This window comes from Sminthopsis crassicaudata, chromosome 4 (assembly GCF_048593235.1).
Source record: "Sminthopsis crassicaudata isolate SCR6 chromosome 4, ASM4859323v1, whole genome shotgun sequence".
NCBI classification, from domain to species: domain Eukaryota; kingdom Metazoa; phylum Chordata; class Mammalia; order Dasyuromorphia; family Dasyuridae; genus Sminthopsis; species Sminthopsis crassicaudata.
The window spans coordinates 431,403,814-431,419,181 of record NC_133620.1 but is presented as its reverse complement, the minus strand read 5'-3'; the positions used below and the strand labels follow the sequence as shown (position 1 = coordinate 431,419,181).

The following is a 15,368-nucleotide window of genomic DNA, read 5'->3' as shown; positions in this document are numbered from 1 at the left end:
GATTTAGGGAACCAAAATGAGATTAGAGTTTCTGGTGGTCAGGGAGTTAAATTATAAGGTTTAGTAGCAGGTTCAGGGTTCAGGGAACCAAATGGAGAGGTTTGGCTCCCTTGCAACTCCTTGGGATTCGGCGCAAGGGTAGGGAGTTTTGGGGACTCCCTTATGGCAGCACAAAGGTTCTCTGTAAAGAAATTTACAGACCCCAAAACTTAGACTGATAAAAGAGGTTTATTATGGATTTTGGAAGTAAGGTTAGAAATCTTGACAGAGAGGCATAAAGTCTGATTAGGGAAATAGGTGAGGGTAAAGAGAGGGTGGCACTGGAAAGAATATTCCAGTGGACAGAGACTCCTTGGCATCCCAAGCATGGCATAGCTGGCATGTTTGGAACCTCTGCAAAGAGAGGGATTTAGTTTGGCTCTTTTATATTGAATGTCTTAGTGGGACTGAGACAGCTCAAGTTGACTGAGCTGGGGGTAGCTCTTGATGGGGCTGAGTACAGCTTGAGTTAAATGAATGGAAAATTTACATTTGAATAGGGTTGGAATTTTCTAGCTCTAGACTCAACCAGCCTGACCTAGGCAAACCACTTTATCTGATTTCCTGATGTGGTCTCTCACTGAGGCAGAGTTGAAGGAGATTATGAGATGCAAAATGGATAATTTTGATTATATTAAATTAAAAAGGTTTTGCACAAGCAAAACCAATGCAGCCAAGTATAGGAGAGCAGAAAACTAAGGGAAAATATAGCAAGTATCTCTAAAAAAGGGTTATTTTTCAGATATATGGAGAACTGAGTCAAATTTCTAAAAATACAAATCATTCCCCAATTGATATATTGATATTAGGATATGAACAGGCATTTTTCAAATGAAGAAATCAAAGCTTTGTATAGTCATATGAAAAAGGTCCTAAATCACTATTAATTAAAGAAATATAAATTAAAATCACCCTAAGGTACCACTTCATGTCTATCAGATTAGCTAATATGACAGAATAAGAAAATGATCATTGTTGAAGGGGATGTGGGAAAATTAAGATACTAATATACTGTTGATGGAATTGTGAACTTATTTGTGGATTCAGAACATTTTGAAACTACGCACAAAGAGCTATACATTTGTGCATAAGCAGAAATATCACTACTGGGTCTATTTTCCAAAGATAATTTTTTTAAAAGGGAAAAGGCCATATTTGTATAAAAATATTTGTAGCAGCTCTTTTTGTGGTGGCAAAGAAATTGAGAGGATACTTACCAATTGGGGAATGCCTGAACAAGCTGTGGTATATGATTGTAATGGAATACTATTGTGCTATAAGAAATGACAAACAGAATGGTTTCAGAAAAGACTTATATGAATTAATGCAGAATGAAGTTAGCAGAACCAGGAAAATATTATACATAGTCACAGCAATATTATACAATAATCAACTCTGGGTTCAGTGAACTGAACTTAGCTATTCTCAGCAATACGATGATCCAAAACAAAGGATTCAACATTAAAAAAAAAAAAAAAATGTTCTCCACCTTCAGAGAAAGAATCAATGGAATCAGAATACAAATCACTTTCTTTGTTTTTTTTTTTTTTTTTTTTTTTTTTTGGTTTTTTTCATTTTCAAGGGCTTTATTTATTTATTTTGGTCTGTATTTTCTTTCACAACATGACTAATATGGACATTTTTGCACAATTGCACACATAATAACCTATATCAAATTGCTTACTATTTCAGTAAGGGGGGAAGAAAGGGAAGATGGAAGAGAACTTGGAATTCAAAAATATTTTTTAAAAGAATGTTAGAAATTGTTTTTATATGTAATTGGAAAAAATAAAATATAGTTTTAAAAAAAGAAATAAAAGGTTTGAACAATAAAATTCATAAGTTTTAAAAAACAATAACTATATTACAAAATTCATGGGCCCATGTAAAGTATACTGATTTACCACTATATTAAATATAAGTTAAAATAAATATAAGAAATACAAAAAGTGACCTTTAACGTATTTTCCAAAATGTTGTATTTCCTAAAGTCTTTAAAATTCTCATTCAGATCCTTGAGTGATCTCACTAAATGAGGTCCAATATAGTTTTAAAGGCCTGAATATAATTGAATATTTTATTAATATCAATATTTTTGATTGTATATAACAACAAACTAGGGTAACTAGGCAATGCAGTAGAGTCAGGAAGACTCATCTTCATGAGTTCAAATCCTTCCTCAGTCATTTCCTAGCTGTGTGATCCTGGACAAATCACTTAATCCTATTTGCCTCAATTATTTCATCTATAAAAATGAACCAGAGAAGAAAATGGCAGACCACTGCAGTATCTTTGGCAAGAAAACCTCAAATGGGGTCCCAAAGAAAAAGAATCAGATATGACAAAAAAAAAAAAAAAAATGACTGACTGAAGCACAAACTAATTTGACTTCTTCCAGAACCCTTCTCTAAAGCACATCCTTACATACTTGTATTCATGTTTAATACTTTTATCATCTCAGTAATGTGTATTAGCACAAAGAATGTTGTAGCAGAAGGGAAGACAGAAAAATCTATAAGGCAGCTCAATATTATTAGATCTATGTTATGTTACCATGCAACCAGTGATTAGTATATTTGATAGTTTTCATATGAATGTTCACAAAAACATCCTCTGCTTTACATCCATAGTGATGTGGATTATTTTTGGTTTTGTTTACTATTAAAAAAAAAATACAGGGTTTTGATTTTTGCCAATAGTGACATATTTTCAGTGGCCTCCTCTCAAGGTCATGGAGAAGAAAATACAAAATTATATTTTAAACAATAGGATTATGTAGAATTACAGTGAGCAGTAAAGATAACTACAATCTCAATTTTTTGTCATCATTTTTTAGTATTTCCCTCCTACATTGTTCAAATATAAGATCAAAATAATTTGATCTCTGGTTTGTATTGTGCACTAAACACACAACTTTAAAATACAGGACAAATTGATCGCATTTTTGACAAGCTTTTTTGAAAAAATGAGACAGAGCTTGAAAAGGAAAATTATCTCATAAAATATGAGACCTCTATGAACCCTAATCATTGAGTGATCATTCAGATAATTATGTAGTCCTAACTTCTGTGTCATTGCTGTAGATAAAGTTTACAAAGATTTGACTCAAGCTGCATCATATCTTGCCTTGAAATTCTCCCTCACACAAAAATCATTGAATTGATATCAGTGAATGCTAGCTGTGCCTCTAATAAGTGCTCTACCCTGCATGAATTATGGTGATAGTCCAGCATGAATACCACCCCCCACCCCCACTCATCCTCTTGGCTATTTATGTGAGATAAATGTGAAGACAAAGATGGTGGCAGAAGACATGAGTTGCAAAGGAGGAGAAAAAAGGAAGCCCACAGTGAATGGTCTCAGTGAATGAGGCAAGGGCTCTCAGTCAAGAGAGTGGGGAAAAGAGGAGCCATGGAAGGTACGCGGAGGAATGAAAAGGTTTGGAAGATGAACTGTAAAAGAATTGCTCTGAAGTAGCAAAGATCAATTGAGATTATGTAACCTAAGTTTATAGAGGATACAGTTTCTATGATTATGTGAGTTTTCTTCAGCTTCATTCAGCATCATTGAGTAGAAATCTCAGAGGCAGAGAATGGTGAGAGTAATAAAGGACTGAGTCTGGGCAGAACAAGATCAACAATAGGATAAAGAAAAAAGAAATTCAAGAGAAGAAACTGAGAAAAAAAATTCAAGAGCCAAATCAAGGACTTGGTTCATTAAGAATCAAGATGAAGAAGGGAAGACAGTATATATATATATATAGATATACTACTCTCTCTCTCTCTCTCTCTCTCTCTCTCTCTCTCTAGAGAGAGAGAGAGAGAGAGAGAGAGAGAGAGAGAGAGAGAGAGAGAGAGAGATACATATATAGTGTGTGTGTGTGTATATAGTCTCTCTATGTACAGTTTATATAGTCTATATGTAAACATGAGTCATGGGAAATAAGCAAGTTAAAACAATGAGAGTAAGATCATAGTAAATATGTAAGTTACAGTAAATAGTAAGATGCTGAGAGGGTATGATTATCTAGACTCAAGTCCCTTAATATGAGAGCAGAAGTGGGAAGTGATTGAAAGACCACACTGAACTCCAAAAGAAAGGAAGTGTCCTGGAAATAAGAGCTACCAGAAATTTGATTGGGTAGCAGATATATATGGAATGAGAGTGGTAGAGGGTAAGGTTGAAAGTGGTGATAAAGAACTAGAAGTATTCCCACTTCCCCACCAAGAATTGTGAACAACAAACATGAATAATTTGGAAAAACTTAGACATATCAACTGAAGCAAGTAAGAAAACCAGGAGAACAAATTACACAATAATCACAGTAATGTGAGGAAAAACAATGAAAAAAGACTTCAGTACTTTTGAATAACAAAGTGACTGATTATGATGTTAGAAAATTTATATAGATTTGCTTCCCATCTTCAAGAAGAAGGATGGTGGAATAAAGTAGCAGAATGGGCAAACATCATCAGATATGTTCATTTGCTCAGTTTAATTGTACTTCTTTCTTACAAAGAACAGTTATATGGAGGGGGGGGGGATTGGGGGTTATTGGAAGTAATAATGCCATTAAAGGAGAAAAGCATCAGCAAAACTTTAAAAATTAATAACAATATCCAAGACAATCCCAATAGACTTTGGATAGAAAATACTATCTGCATCCAGAAAAAGAACAATGAAGACTGAATATAAATCAATACACTTCTTTTTTCTGTGTTTTTTTTCCTCTCCCATGGTTTTTCCATTTTTTTCTGATTTTTCTTTCCCAACCTGATTCATAAAGCAATGTATATTTTTTAAAAATACATATATTTTTTAAAATTAATAATAATAGATAACATTTGTCAGGCATTATACTGAGTGCTTTACACATATTATCTCATTTGATTCTTATAGCAACCCTGTAAGATAGGTGCTGTCATTACTCCATTTTACAGATGAGTAAACTGAGGCAAACAAATGTTAAGTGACTTCTTCATGGGTCATACAACTAGCAAGTATCTGAGGTCAGATTTGAACTAAAATTTTCTTAACTCCAGGCCTGGCTTTCTAATCCCTGTACCACTTAGATGCCTAAAAATTAGTAAATAAAATATATTTTAAAAAATAATAACATCCATAATATCTGGAATAGGCACACATGCAATCAAGCTCCTACTAATCAGCTTTTGGTCAATTCTTTTTCTAAAAAATTTTTTACTAATATTTTGTTCTTTCAACATCTGATTTTCCCCAATATATTCCACTTTTCTTCCATCCCTGAGAGCCATCTTTTATAACGAAGAAGAGAGAGGCAAAAAGTTTAGCTAAACTAACATATCAAATACCTCTAACATTACTTACAGTGTTCCATAGTCATAGACCCTTATTTAGCTCTTCAATGAAGACAGGGAGATATATTCTCTCTGTTTTTAGAGCCATATGTGGTCATTACAATCTGACCCCCTGCAGTTTCAATTGATTTGTTGTTATTATTCCCAAATATCTCTATCTCCTTTGTTATAGTCATTATGAAGATTATCATCTTAGTTCTGCTTACATCACTTTTCATGATTAATATCTTTCCATATGCCTATTCATCACAGTCAGCATTTCTTATAGTTCTATAATTATATCCACGTATCACAATCTCTTCTCCAATCAATAGACATCTACATTGTTTCTAATTCTTTGCTATTACAAAAGTACTGCTATAAATATTTAGGTTTATATAGGAATTTTCTTCCTTCTCTATGTCCCCCCTTTTATACCTAGCAGTGACATCTCTAAGTTAAAACATATAGTTTCTTAGCTTGAGAGTTGCTTTCCAAAATGACTGGACCAATTCACAGTTCCACCAGCAGATTTTTTATGCCTTTCTCCAAACACTTCAACTTTGACTAGTCCCATCTCAAGCCATTATTATCAATTTTCTGGGTTTGAGATGAAAACTCAAAAAAAATTTTGATTTGCATTTCTCATAGTGATTTGGATCATTTTTTCACATAGTTGTTAATAGTTTGCAATTCATCTTTTGAGAACTATTCATTTATAACTTTGACCTTATCCATTGGGATATGATTTTTGGGCTTCTATAATGGTATTAGTTCCCTATGTGTCTTGAGTATTGGACCCTTATGAAAAATATTTGATACAAAGTTTTTCCCAATCAACAACTTCTTTTCTTATTCTAGATGCCATGATTTGTGCAAAAGCTGTTCAATGCTATGTAACTGAAATTCTCTCTTTTATCTAATTCTCATCACCTAGAAGTAGATGGTTAAGAATTTTTTCCTTAACCTTAGTTGTGAAAGACATTCAATCTGGATTCCTTCTAAATTTTTACGGTATGAACTTTAATTGAAACCTTGTAAAGACCTTAGCTTTAAAAGGCCAATGTCTCCCACTGCATTCAGGGCCGTCTCTAGTCCCCCTGATCTATATCTTGCCATTGAACCCAAATGTCTCTGGAGGAGAAAGTGAGGCTGGTGACTTTGCACAGCCCTTCTTCATTTAAATCCAATTCACTTGTATGTCATGGCACTACCTCCCTGATATTATAGTCCTCTTTAAGAGGAAGGACAAACAGCAATGTTCATTTCACACAAACATTTTGAGCTTATTGTGGTGTATGGTATATTTGTCTAAACCAGGGGTTCTCAAACTACAGCCCCGCTGAGGATGTTTATGCAGCCCGCCAGTTATGACAAATGGGCTGAGGGGCGGAGACAGAGTGTGAGCTTTTGTTTTTACTATGGTCCAGCCTCCAACAGTCTGAGGGACAGTGAACAGGCCCCCTATTTAAAAAGTTTGAGGACTACTGGTCTAAACCTAATTTCTGCCAAGTTTTCCCACTAATTCTTATCAGATAGGGAGTTCTTACCATGATGTATGCTCTCAGAAATATGAGCAATAGATTATTGAGTTCACTTGTTTCAGAGTCTTCCTTATCTAATCTATTCCACTAATCTTTTTTTTTTTTAATTTCTATTGTATCAAATAGTTGGATAACTGCTCTATAGTATATTATGAGGTCTGAAAGGGTTTCATTTCTACATTTTCCTTTAGATATTAGATTTCTTCAAACTCAATTCTGAAAGTTCATTATGAACCCAAAGAAATCAGAAACCAATTCCTCCTCCGTACAAGGGAAAAGGAAGATAAACCCAGTTCTTTACATTAGAGGCTCCATTATTTCCTGACACTGACCTGTAAGAAGTGGGATGAAACTGTGTAGTCTTTGTATACAGAGAGATAGGCAAGCACACACATACAAAGGGGCAAATGCATACATAGAAACATACACACATGCACAGAAAACCACATATACACAAATGTACCTATACCTATTTCTTTAAAAAAAGATTTTCAATAGAAATGTATAATACAAGATGAGTTCTTCAACTGTGATGTGATCACTTCTTATAGAATTCTCACTGTCTCAATGTCTCTCTTCTAAGTCTCTCTCTGTTTCTTGTGGTTGTTAAACATCATTAGGGGCATTTTAAAGGATCAATGGGAATGGAGTTAGTGCAGGACCAGTCTCAATAAATCTGGAAAGATGCAGCAGAATGGCCTAGGAAATAAATTCAAATTCATCATTTAACTATATTGATTACTATGAAGGCTTCATTTACTAAGATTTAATGAGGAGGGTTTGATGGAAATACCAGCATCTCGATGCCCCTCTATCAGAGAAGGCTAGTCTTTAAATAAACCACTCAAAAGGCTCCTCCCATTCAACCCTGCACCAACTCCCCCTTCTCCCATGAAGGACTATAACTCAATAGTTTCATACAGAGAATTGAAATATTCCCCAGAGTTCTGAACAACTGACAAATTCTAAATGATCCCTCCTCCCTTTCTCCTTCTTTCTTCCTATCTATATCAGTCCATCTCGCTCCATCTCCTAATTGTTTCTCATTTCTCTTCCTTTGTCCCCTGAGTTCAGTGGGCTGGGTGACTCAAGGAGAAAGCATATTCATGCTCTTCCCTGCCTGGAGCTCACTTTCTCCCAGGCCCTGGGTATATGTCCACAGACAGGACTCAGAGTACAGCTGGAGCTTTCAATCCCTTCAACCCTGGGGATTATTTGGGGCCACTAATTAGCATGTAACTCATAGACCTTAATTAAGCTGCCAGGCAGCAAATATGAATCACCCACATGGTCCCCAGAGGATGGAACTTTCCTTTGGCCTGAAGGCTCCCTGCACAGCTGGCAGGGAACCTATGAACCTCACTGCTGGGGGGTGGGGGGCGCTCAAGAATCCCCCACCCCAGGGAAATAAATTAAAATTCCTAAGCTGTCATGAAAGCTAATGAAAAAATTATCACAACTTCTTTAAGAGGGAGAAGATAGGCAGGTCCCTTCACTAGTGATTCCCAATTATTTGTATAGCCCTCTTCTAGAATCAGTTCCTTACCCCAACTCTCTTATCCTCACTGAGGAAGAAGAAAAATATGATAGAGGGTAGAAGGGTCTAAATAAAAGGAAGCAGCCCAGGGGATGGAATGAACACATTTCAGCAAATGGAAAGGAGCTGTTTAATAAATGTCAATGGGGTTTTAAATGAGTAGGGTGAGGTAGGATGGGAAGCAGATGGATGTTTATTGCTTGAGCCCAGCTGGGGTAGCTAGGGCTTGTCCTAGGCAATAGCCTCCACATGTGTCATAGCTCGTGGTTCTCTGGAAGCCCTGTCCCATTCAATAAAAACTGGGAGAAAAGTGAGAACCAACAAAGGTCAAGAGACTGGTATTTCAACCAGCTGAGGTTGAGGAAGGAGGAGGATGGGATAGATTTTCTTCTCCTGGAGTCTATATTGTGTCTCTCAGTTACCTTACTTCCCCACCATCACTATATTGCCCTCAAGTTAAAAAAAAATTCCATTTGTACCCCTGAAAAACAGGAACAACATTGGCATTAGTAAGGGAACATTGTCTATGCTATACTTCCTACTGATTACTAGGTTCGGCATGTTTTATGATTGAATGATGAAGACTTCTAGGTACCATCCTCGTTCTCCCAGTCTCATTCCATGGCTCATGATCTACTTGTCTGTGGGGAGAGTGGCTTTGGAATTCTTTAGGGGCAGCCAGAATCCTTCCTTGGAATCAATGGTTGGAAATAGGAAAGGAAACTCCATTGGGCTCTGGAACTCTATCCTTCACTCCTAGTCTCAGCACTAGGAGGTGAGAATCCTTCTGTTCCATCACTTGGGAGTTCTAGCACAGTATCTCACTGGCCATTACTTCTTGTTACCAATCTCTCAGAGTTATTAAAAACAACAAGAAGAAATCTGGTGTTTATCTCCCTAATCCTCTAAGGGACAGAATGGACAGACTTTGTCTTGTTGCAATGGTGGCCAGGCCCTCCAAAGATCATCTAAATCATTTCCTTGCTTCAGAGAAGAACAGGTCAGTTCCCAGGTCCTGCAGAAAGAGATGGCAAGTCTTTCACCTATTTCTCCCCCTACACCACCATTTGATCCCGACATTTGCAGAGATTAAAATGAATTTAATATTTCAGAATCTGGTATTTACACTCAAATGAGAAGCTGAGATTAAATACTCAGTTACAAAAATATGAAGATAAACAGAGGTTAGAGTGAAGGAAGGAATTGAAGATGTTATTATTGGGTCAATTCTTCATGACTCCACTCAGGGTTATCTTGGTTACTGGATTCTTGGCTATTGGAGTATAGATGAGAAGTTGAAGTTGAGACTTCCTGACTCCAGACTCAGCATTCTATCTGTCGGACCACTTGGTTGCCCATAAAAAAAGTAAATTATTGATTAAAAAAATGGTGTTATATTTAGTTGTTTTGGGACATGTCCAACTCTTCTGGGGTTTCCTTAGGAAAGTTACTGGAATAGTTTGCCATTTCCAGCTCATTTTACAGATGAGGAAACTGAGGCAAGCAGGGTTAGGTGACTTGTCTAGGATCACACACCTAGTAAGTGTCTTAAGGCTATATCTGAATGCAGGGCTTCCTGATTTCAGGCCTAGCACTCTATCTGTACTGCACCATCTAGTAACAATACAGTTCAGAGCAGTACTGAGAGTAGATAGAGAATATCAGATAGGTGTGTTTCTCTTGAGGAGCAGATAGGACAAGGGGCTCAGGTTGGGTTGGGGGAGATCAGGCATTCCCTTACCTGTCTGGAAAACCCCCTCTTGTTGGATTCCCATTAACTGGAGGTATTCAACTTGAGAGCAGATGAACACTGGTTGGAATTGGGTACTTCTATCCAGGTGGGATTTGGTTAAAATGACCTCTGAGATTCATTTTGACTTTCTATAATTCCTTGAAAACTTGTCAGCCTAGTCTGGGTCAATGTTCAGCCTTAGAGTTCCTTTTAGCCCAATAGCCCTTTCTTCCCAAACCTGAGTCATCACCATTTTTATATCCAGAATCCATTTGGAGTGATAATGGCCCAGAGGTCTTCTTCCACAAAGATTTTTTTTCTTCCACTGGACTATACAGTCACCACCTTCTCCTCCAATATCCCCAGTGCCCCCACAATTGCTCCCTCCAAAATCCATATCCCTTCTTTGGATCCTCTTGATTCTGGCTTCTGAGACGTGTTATAAAGGGAAAAGAGCTGACTGGGTTTTAGGAAACTGATGTAGTCCTAGATCTGCTACTAACTACTTATTCAACTTAGGGTTATCTATTTCATTTCCCTGGACCTGAGTGCCTTATCCCTTTGTAAAACAAGGGGAAGATTATCTCTAAGACTGCTTCCAACTCTGAATCCTGGAAGTCTATAAGATCTATGCCAGTTTGACTAGAAGAGACAGGAGACAATCTCTCATTTCTATCTTCCTAAGGATCAGGGATAGGTAGACATAACACAACACCATTCACCCAGAAATAAATGCCCTTTGAAGGTCACCTGAATGCTTTGGACCTTTCAGGGACTGAAGTTGAAAACTGCTCAGTATTCTGAGACTGTACAGTTAGATTTGGTGAGAGATTCCTGAATATTGAGGATAACAGAAGTTGAATTTGACAACAATTTCACTCTGATCTCCCCACTCCCTATCTCCTTCCTTCCTTGAATCAGGCCATATCACATTTATACTTAGGAAAAGAGCTACATGATGAGCAACCCTTGTTTAAATATCCATTCCTCAATATTGTTCCAGTTAGAACCCCATCTCATAAGATGGACAGAAAATATTGGTTTTAGAATGGTGGGAAAACTAGCTGTGTGGCCTTGGACAAATTAATTAGCCATTCTGACCTCTCTTTTTTTGTTAAAAAAAAAAAATTGAGGAGAGGGTCTGGATTATGTGAGAGTGATACTCTTTCCTTTATACAGTACTTTAAAAACTACAAAGAAAGAAGCTCACAGAATCATAAAAATGAATTCTCTAAAGAGATCTTAGAGATATCCATTTTAACAATTGGATCAGAGTTAAATGACTTGCCGAAGATCACACAGCTAGTAAATGGCACGGCTGAGACTCTAATCCAAATCTTGACTCCAAACCAGCTTTCTTTCTACCAAACTGCTACCTCATTTGCTCTATTCATAGATGTTCTTTATAGGGTCCTTTCCTCTTTTAAGGAGACTCATAAATTCCCACTCCAAAATTCTATGAAAGCAACTTCTTAACAAGCTACTCCATTGCACAAACTCTGCTGGGATTTTGTGGTCTCCTATCCTCCCATATGGCTCTCATTCATTCAAAAGGGTTGATGCCATTACTAACTTGTGGTAAGAGAGGAATGATTTCCTTCAAAATGTCAGCAGCTTCAGGACATTCGATTCAATTGGGAACAATGGATATGACTCTCCTAGCTTGTTACCATAAGCTTGATACCATAAGGAAAGGGGAAGGTCTGAAAGAATCTAATTTCCTCACCTCCACTTTTCCCCCAATAGCTTCAAAAACAATAAATAATGCTAGCACTCACTTATCCCTGACAATTTCCTGTGTGCATCTGGCTCCCCACCTAGATTGTTTGCTCCCTCAAAACAGGAATTATGTCAAATATGTCTTCACATAGCACAGAGCTCTTCACAGAGGATGTTTAGAAACACTCATTTCTTGCTTAATGAAAATGTCCCTGGGAGAGAGGACATTGCAGTGATGTTCAGGTCCACCAGAAGACAGTGTCTCCATTGCCTTGTGATTCTGATGAGGCAGGCCCACCAAGAGCTTGCAGTTATTCCCAAGGACTAATGTCCTTCTCAAGTCTTCTTTGGCTCATGGTTCCATTGTTCTTCTCTGGGCCAGAATGTATTCCCAAGGGCTATCGTGTGACCTGAAAAATAAGATGAGGAGTTAGGTATGGTTAGGGGTGAGGGAGGAGGGGAAAATTTGGAATAGAAGTGTTTACAAGGGTCAATGTTGAAAATTTATCCCTGCATATGTTTTGTCAATAAAAAACTATAATAAGAATTTTAAAAAGATATATACATACACACACACATACAGCTTTGAAACCCTTTTCCAACATTTTCTCATTTGAGCTTACTACTTCTTGAAGGAGACATTTTACAGATTAAGTGATTTGTCTCTGGTCACACTGCTAGTAAGAATCTCAAACACATTAAACTCAGGTTTTCCTGAGTCCGACACGTTCCATAGTACAACAGACTGCCTCTCCCAATAGACAAATAAGTTCTGCTTTGTAGCTAACTAAACTCTCCAGTACTGCTGCTGCAACTTAAGCCCCCTTTCCTGTGTCTCAGACTCTTTGGAGATGGAGAAGAGCTGACTGGCATCCTCCTTATAATAACCCTTCAGACTCTGATGGCAGCTTCCCCCTCCTTCCCCCGCTTCCCCTGTCTTTTCACAATCATTTTTGGATTTAGGCATCAGAGGGGGCAGGGTTGGGAAGCAGCCTAGCTCTGGAATAGATAGATGGAGTCTCACTAGCCTGTATAAATGGTGATGAGAGAATGATGCGACTGATTAAGCAAGGCACACATGGAATTGCTAATAAGTTTGATAAAATTTTAATTACCCCTTGTTCTGTGGGGCAGGCAGCAAACCATGAAAATAATAATCGTGTTGGGCTCTACCACAGCAGAGCTGTCAACCTAGAGGGAAGTGGGTAGGAGGGTATAAAGACAGCAGGGTGAGAACCCTGACCAAGGGTGGATAGGCAGGGACGCTACACCCCCAGGAGTTCTGGGGAAAGTGGGGTTGTTTCTGCTATTATCACATATCATTTCATCAGTTATTGACTTATAGATTGACTTCTCTCTAGTTCCGACAGGCAGAAGTATAAGTTTCTAAAATTTCTCTAGAACCCTGGGGCAGAGGAAAGATAAAGGAAAAAAACAGGAACCTGTCAGGGTCACCCAGCATCTTAGATGTAGAGACAAGATCAAAATCCACAGCCTGATTAGTTCTCAGAAATCAAATCAGATCTACATCTGCAGGATTCCTGGTTTGGACCCCCAGTATTAGCCGCCCTCCTCAGAATATAACCAGGAACTTTCCTTTCCTTTCCTTTCTTCTTTGAATAATGAAGGTGAATGAGAGATCCATTCCCAGGTACCTTGGTGGTTTTGACTTTGTTCCCACTGCTACAGCTCCATCCAGATAGGTCTGGGAGCACCTTACACTCCTCCTCAGGCAGACAGGGCTGCATCTGACACCACCACTTCTGCAGGACAATGGAGGCTGTGGGAATGGAAAGTGGTGAAGGGTCAGCACTGGGCTCTGAGTGCACATATGTGGGTGAAGAGTACCAGAGGCTAGGCCCATCCTCCTGCTGCTGGAGGAGACAATGAGAGAGGTCTTCTTCGCACAACCCACCATCCCTCATTTCCTTCCTTCCTTCCTTTCTTTCTTTTTTTTTCCTGAAGCTGGGGTTAAGTGACTTGCCCAGGGTCACACAGCTAGGAAGTGTTAAGTGTCTGAGACCAGATTTGAACTTGGGTCCTCCTGAATTCAAGGCTGATGCTCTATCCACCGTGCCACCTAGCTGGCCCTCTTTCTTTCTTTCAAAGGTAAAATTAACTCCCCACTCTTCTCCTTTCTTTGGAGAAATTTTCTTAATCCAATGGTTTTTAGTCATTTATTTAAAGTGTTATTATATGAATATTACACTCATAATACTACTCAGTTATTTCTTAAAATTATTAAAAATATTAATTTAATAGAACAAAACTCTAAGGAAGCTACTTCTTTGAAAGTAAGAAGGAGGGAACCAGAGCCCAAAGGCCCTCGACCAATGCCATCCTTTATAACCAGGAGGGCTGAGGTAAGAAGGGACACCTCCCAGCCTGAAGCCTCAGAGTGCTCCCACAGTGACTTCCAGTCCAGGTAATCCCTTCAGCTCTGCAAGGATAACCCAGACCAATCAAGGGCAGGAAAACAGGAGCAATCCATTGCTAAGGTGACTCTAAAGTTCAACTACATCACTAATGTAAAGGCACTTCTTCTACATAGCCCTTTCCTGTGTCAGTAGAACTGTGTTCTGCTTCTGTATATGAGCAAATGTATGAGGAGATTCAAGGTATGCTGAGATTAATAAGTTCATGAATAAACAAAAGTGTTATTGGGTAAAGGAATGGTCAGGGAGCAAGTACTAAGTGTCTGCCATGTGCCAGGCACTGCTAGGCCCTGGAAATGCAAAGATATAAATGAAATAGTCCCTCCCTTGGATGTATAAATGTGCCAGAGTAAGTATGTGAGAAGGTATATATTGGAGTGTTCATGTGTTGGGGAAGGGGAGAATAAGAGAAGAAAAAAGCAAAAAGGAATGGAAAAAGAAGAGAGAAAAGAGGGGGGGAGAAAAAAAGGGATAAAGGAAAGGACAAAGATAAGAGGGAAGGGAAGAGAGAGATACTGAGAAAGGGAGAGGTCCATGGATGTGTTTGGGCATCATTATGTATATGTGGAGGGAGAGAGATAGAGGCAGAATAGTGTGTGTGTTAGAGAAACGAGAGAGAGAGACAAAGGCAGAGAATGTAAAAGAGAGAGAGAGAGAGAGAGAGAGAGGGTATGTGGGTAGATATGTGTGTGAGAGAGAGAGGGAATCAAAGAGACACAGAGACAGAGTTTGTAAGAGAGAGAAAGAGAGAGATTTATATTTATCTAAGGAAGTGAGGGTATAAGTTGCTCAGTTGTTTTAGTCATGTCCAACTCTCTCTGACCTCATTTGGAATGATTTGCTATTTCCTTCTCCAGCTCATATTTTTCTAAATGAGGAAATTGAGGCAAACAGAATTACATGACTTGCCCAGGATCACATAGCATCTAAGTGTCTGAGGTCAAATTTAATACTTGGTGATAAAGAAGGCAAAAATGTGAAGGGGTAAGTGTGCAAGAAAGACTCATCTCATCTGGGAAAAAAAGAATAATAATGCCTTTCATGCTA

General features: G+C 38.1%; 1 protein-coding gene across 4 annotated transcripts in view; it reads right to left on the bottom strand.

The window, feature by feature from the left end:
• Window positions 1-9,514: 9,514 nt before the first annotated feature.
• TAFA3 (TAFA chemokine like family member 3) overlaps window positions 9,515-15,368 on the bottom strand; it is a 10,228-nt gene continuing 4,374 nt past the window's right edge. For all 4 annotated transcript variants that reach the window (XM_074263082.1, XM_074263085.1, XM_074263084.1 and 1 more), the window contains 2 exons: window positions 13,542-13,666; window positions 9,515-12,296 (listed from right to left, as the gene is read on the bottom strand). In XM_074263082.1, the coding sequence (XP_074119183.1) occupies window positions 12,285-12,296; window positions 13,542-13,666 (137 nt within the window). In that variant the 3' untranslated portion in view covers window positions 9,515-12,284. The remainder of the gene's footprint in view (window positions 12,297-13,541; window positions 13,667-15,368) is intronic.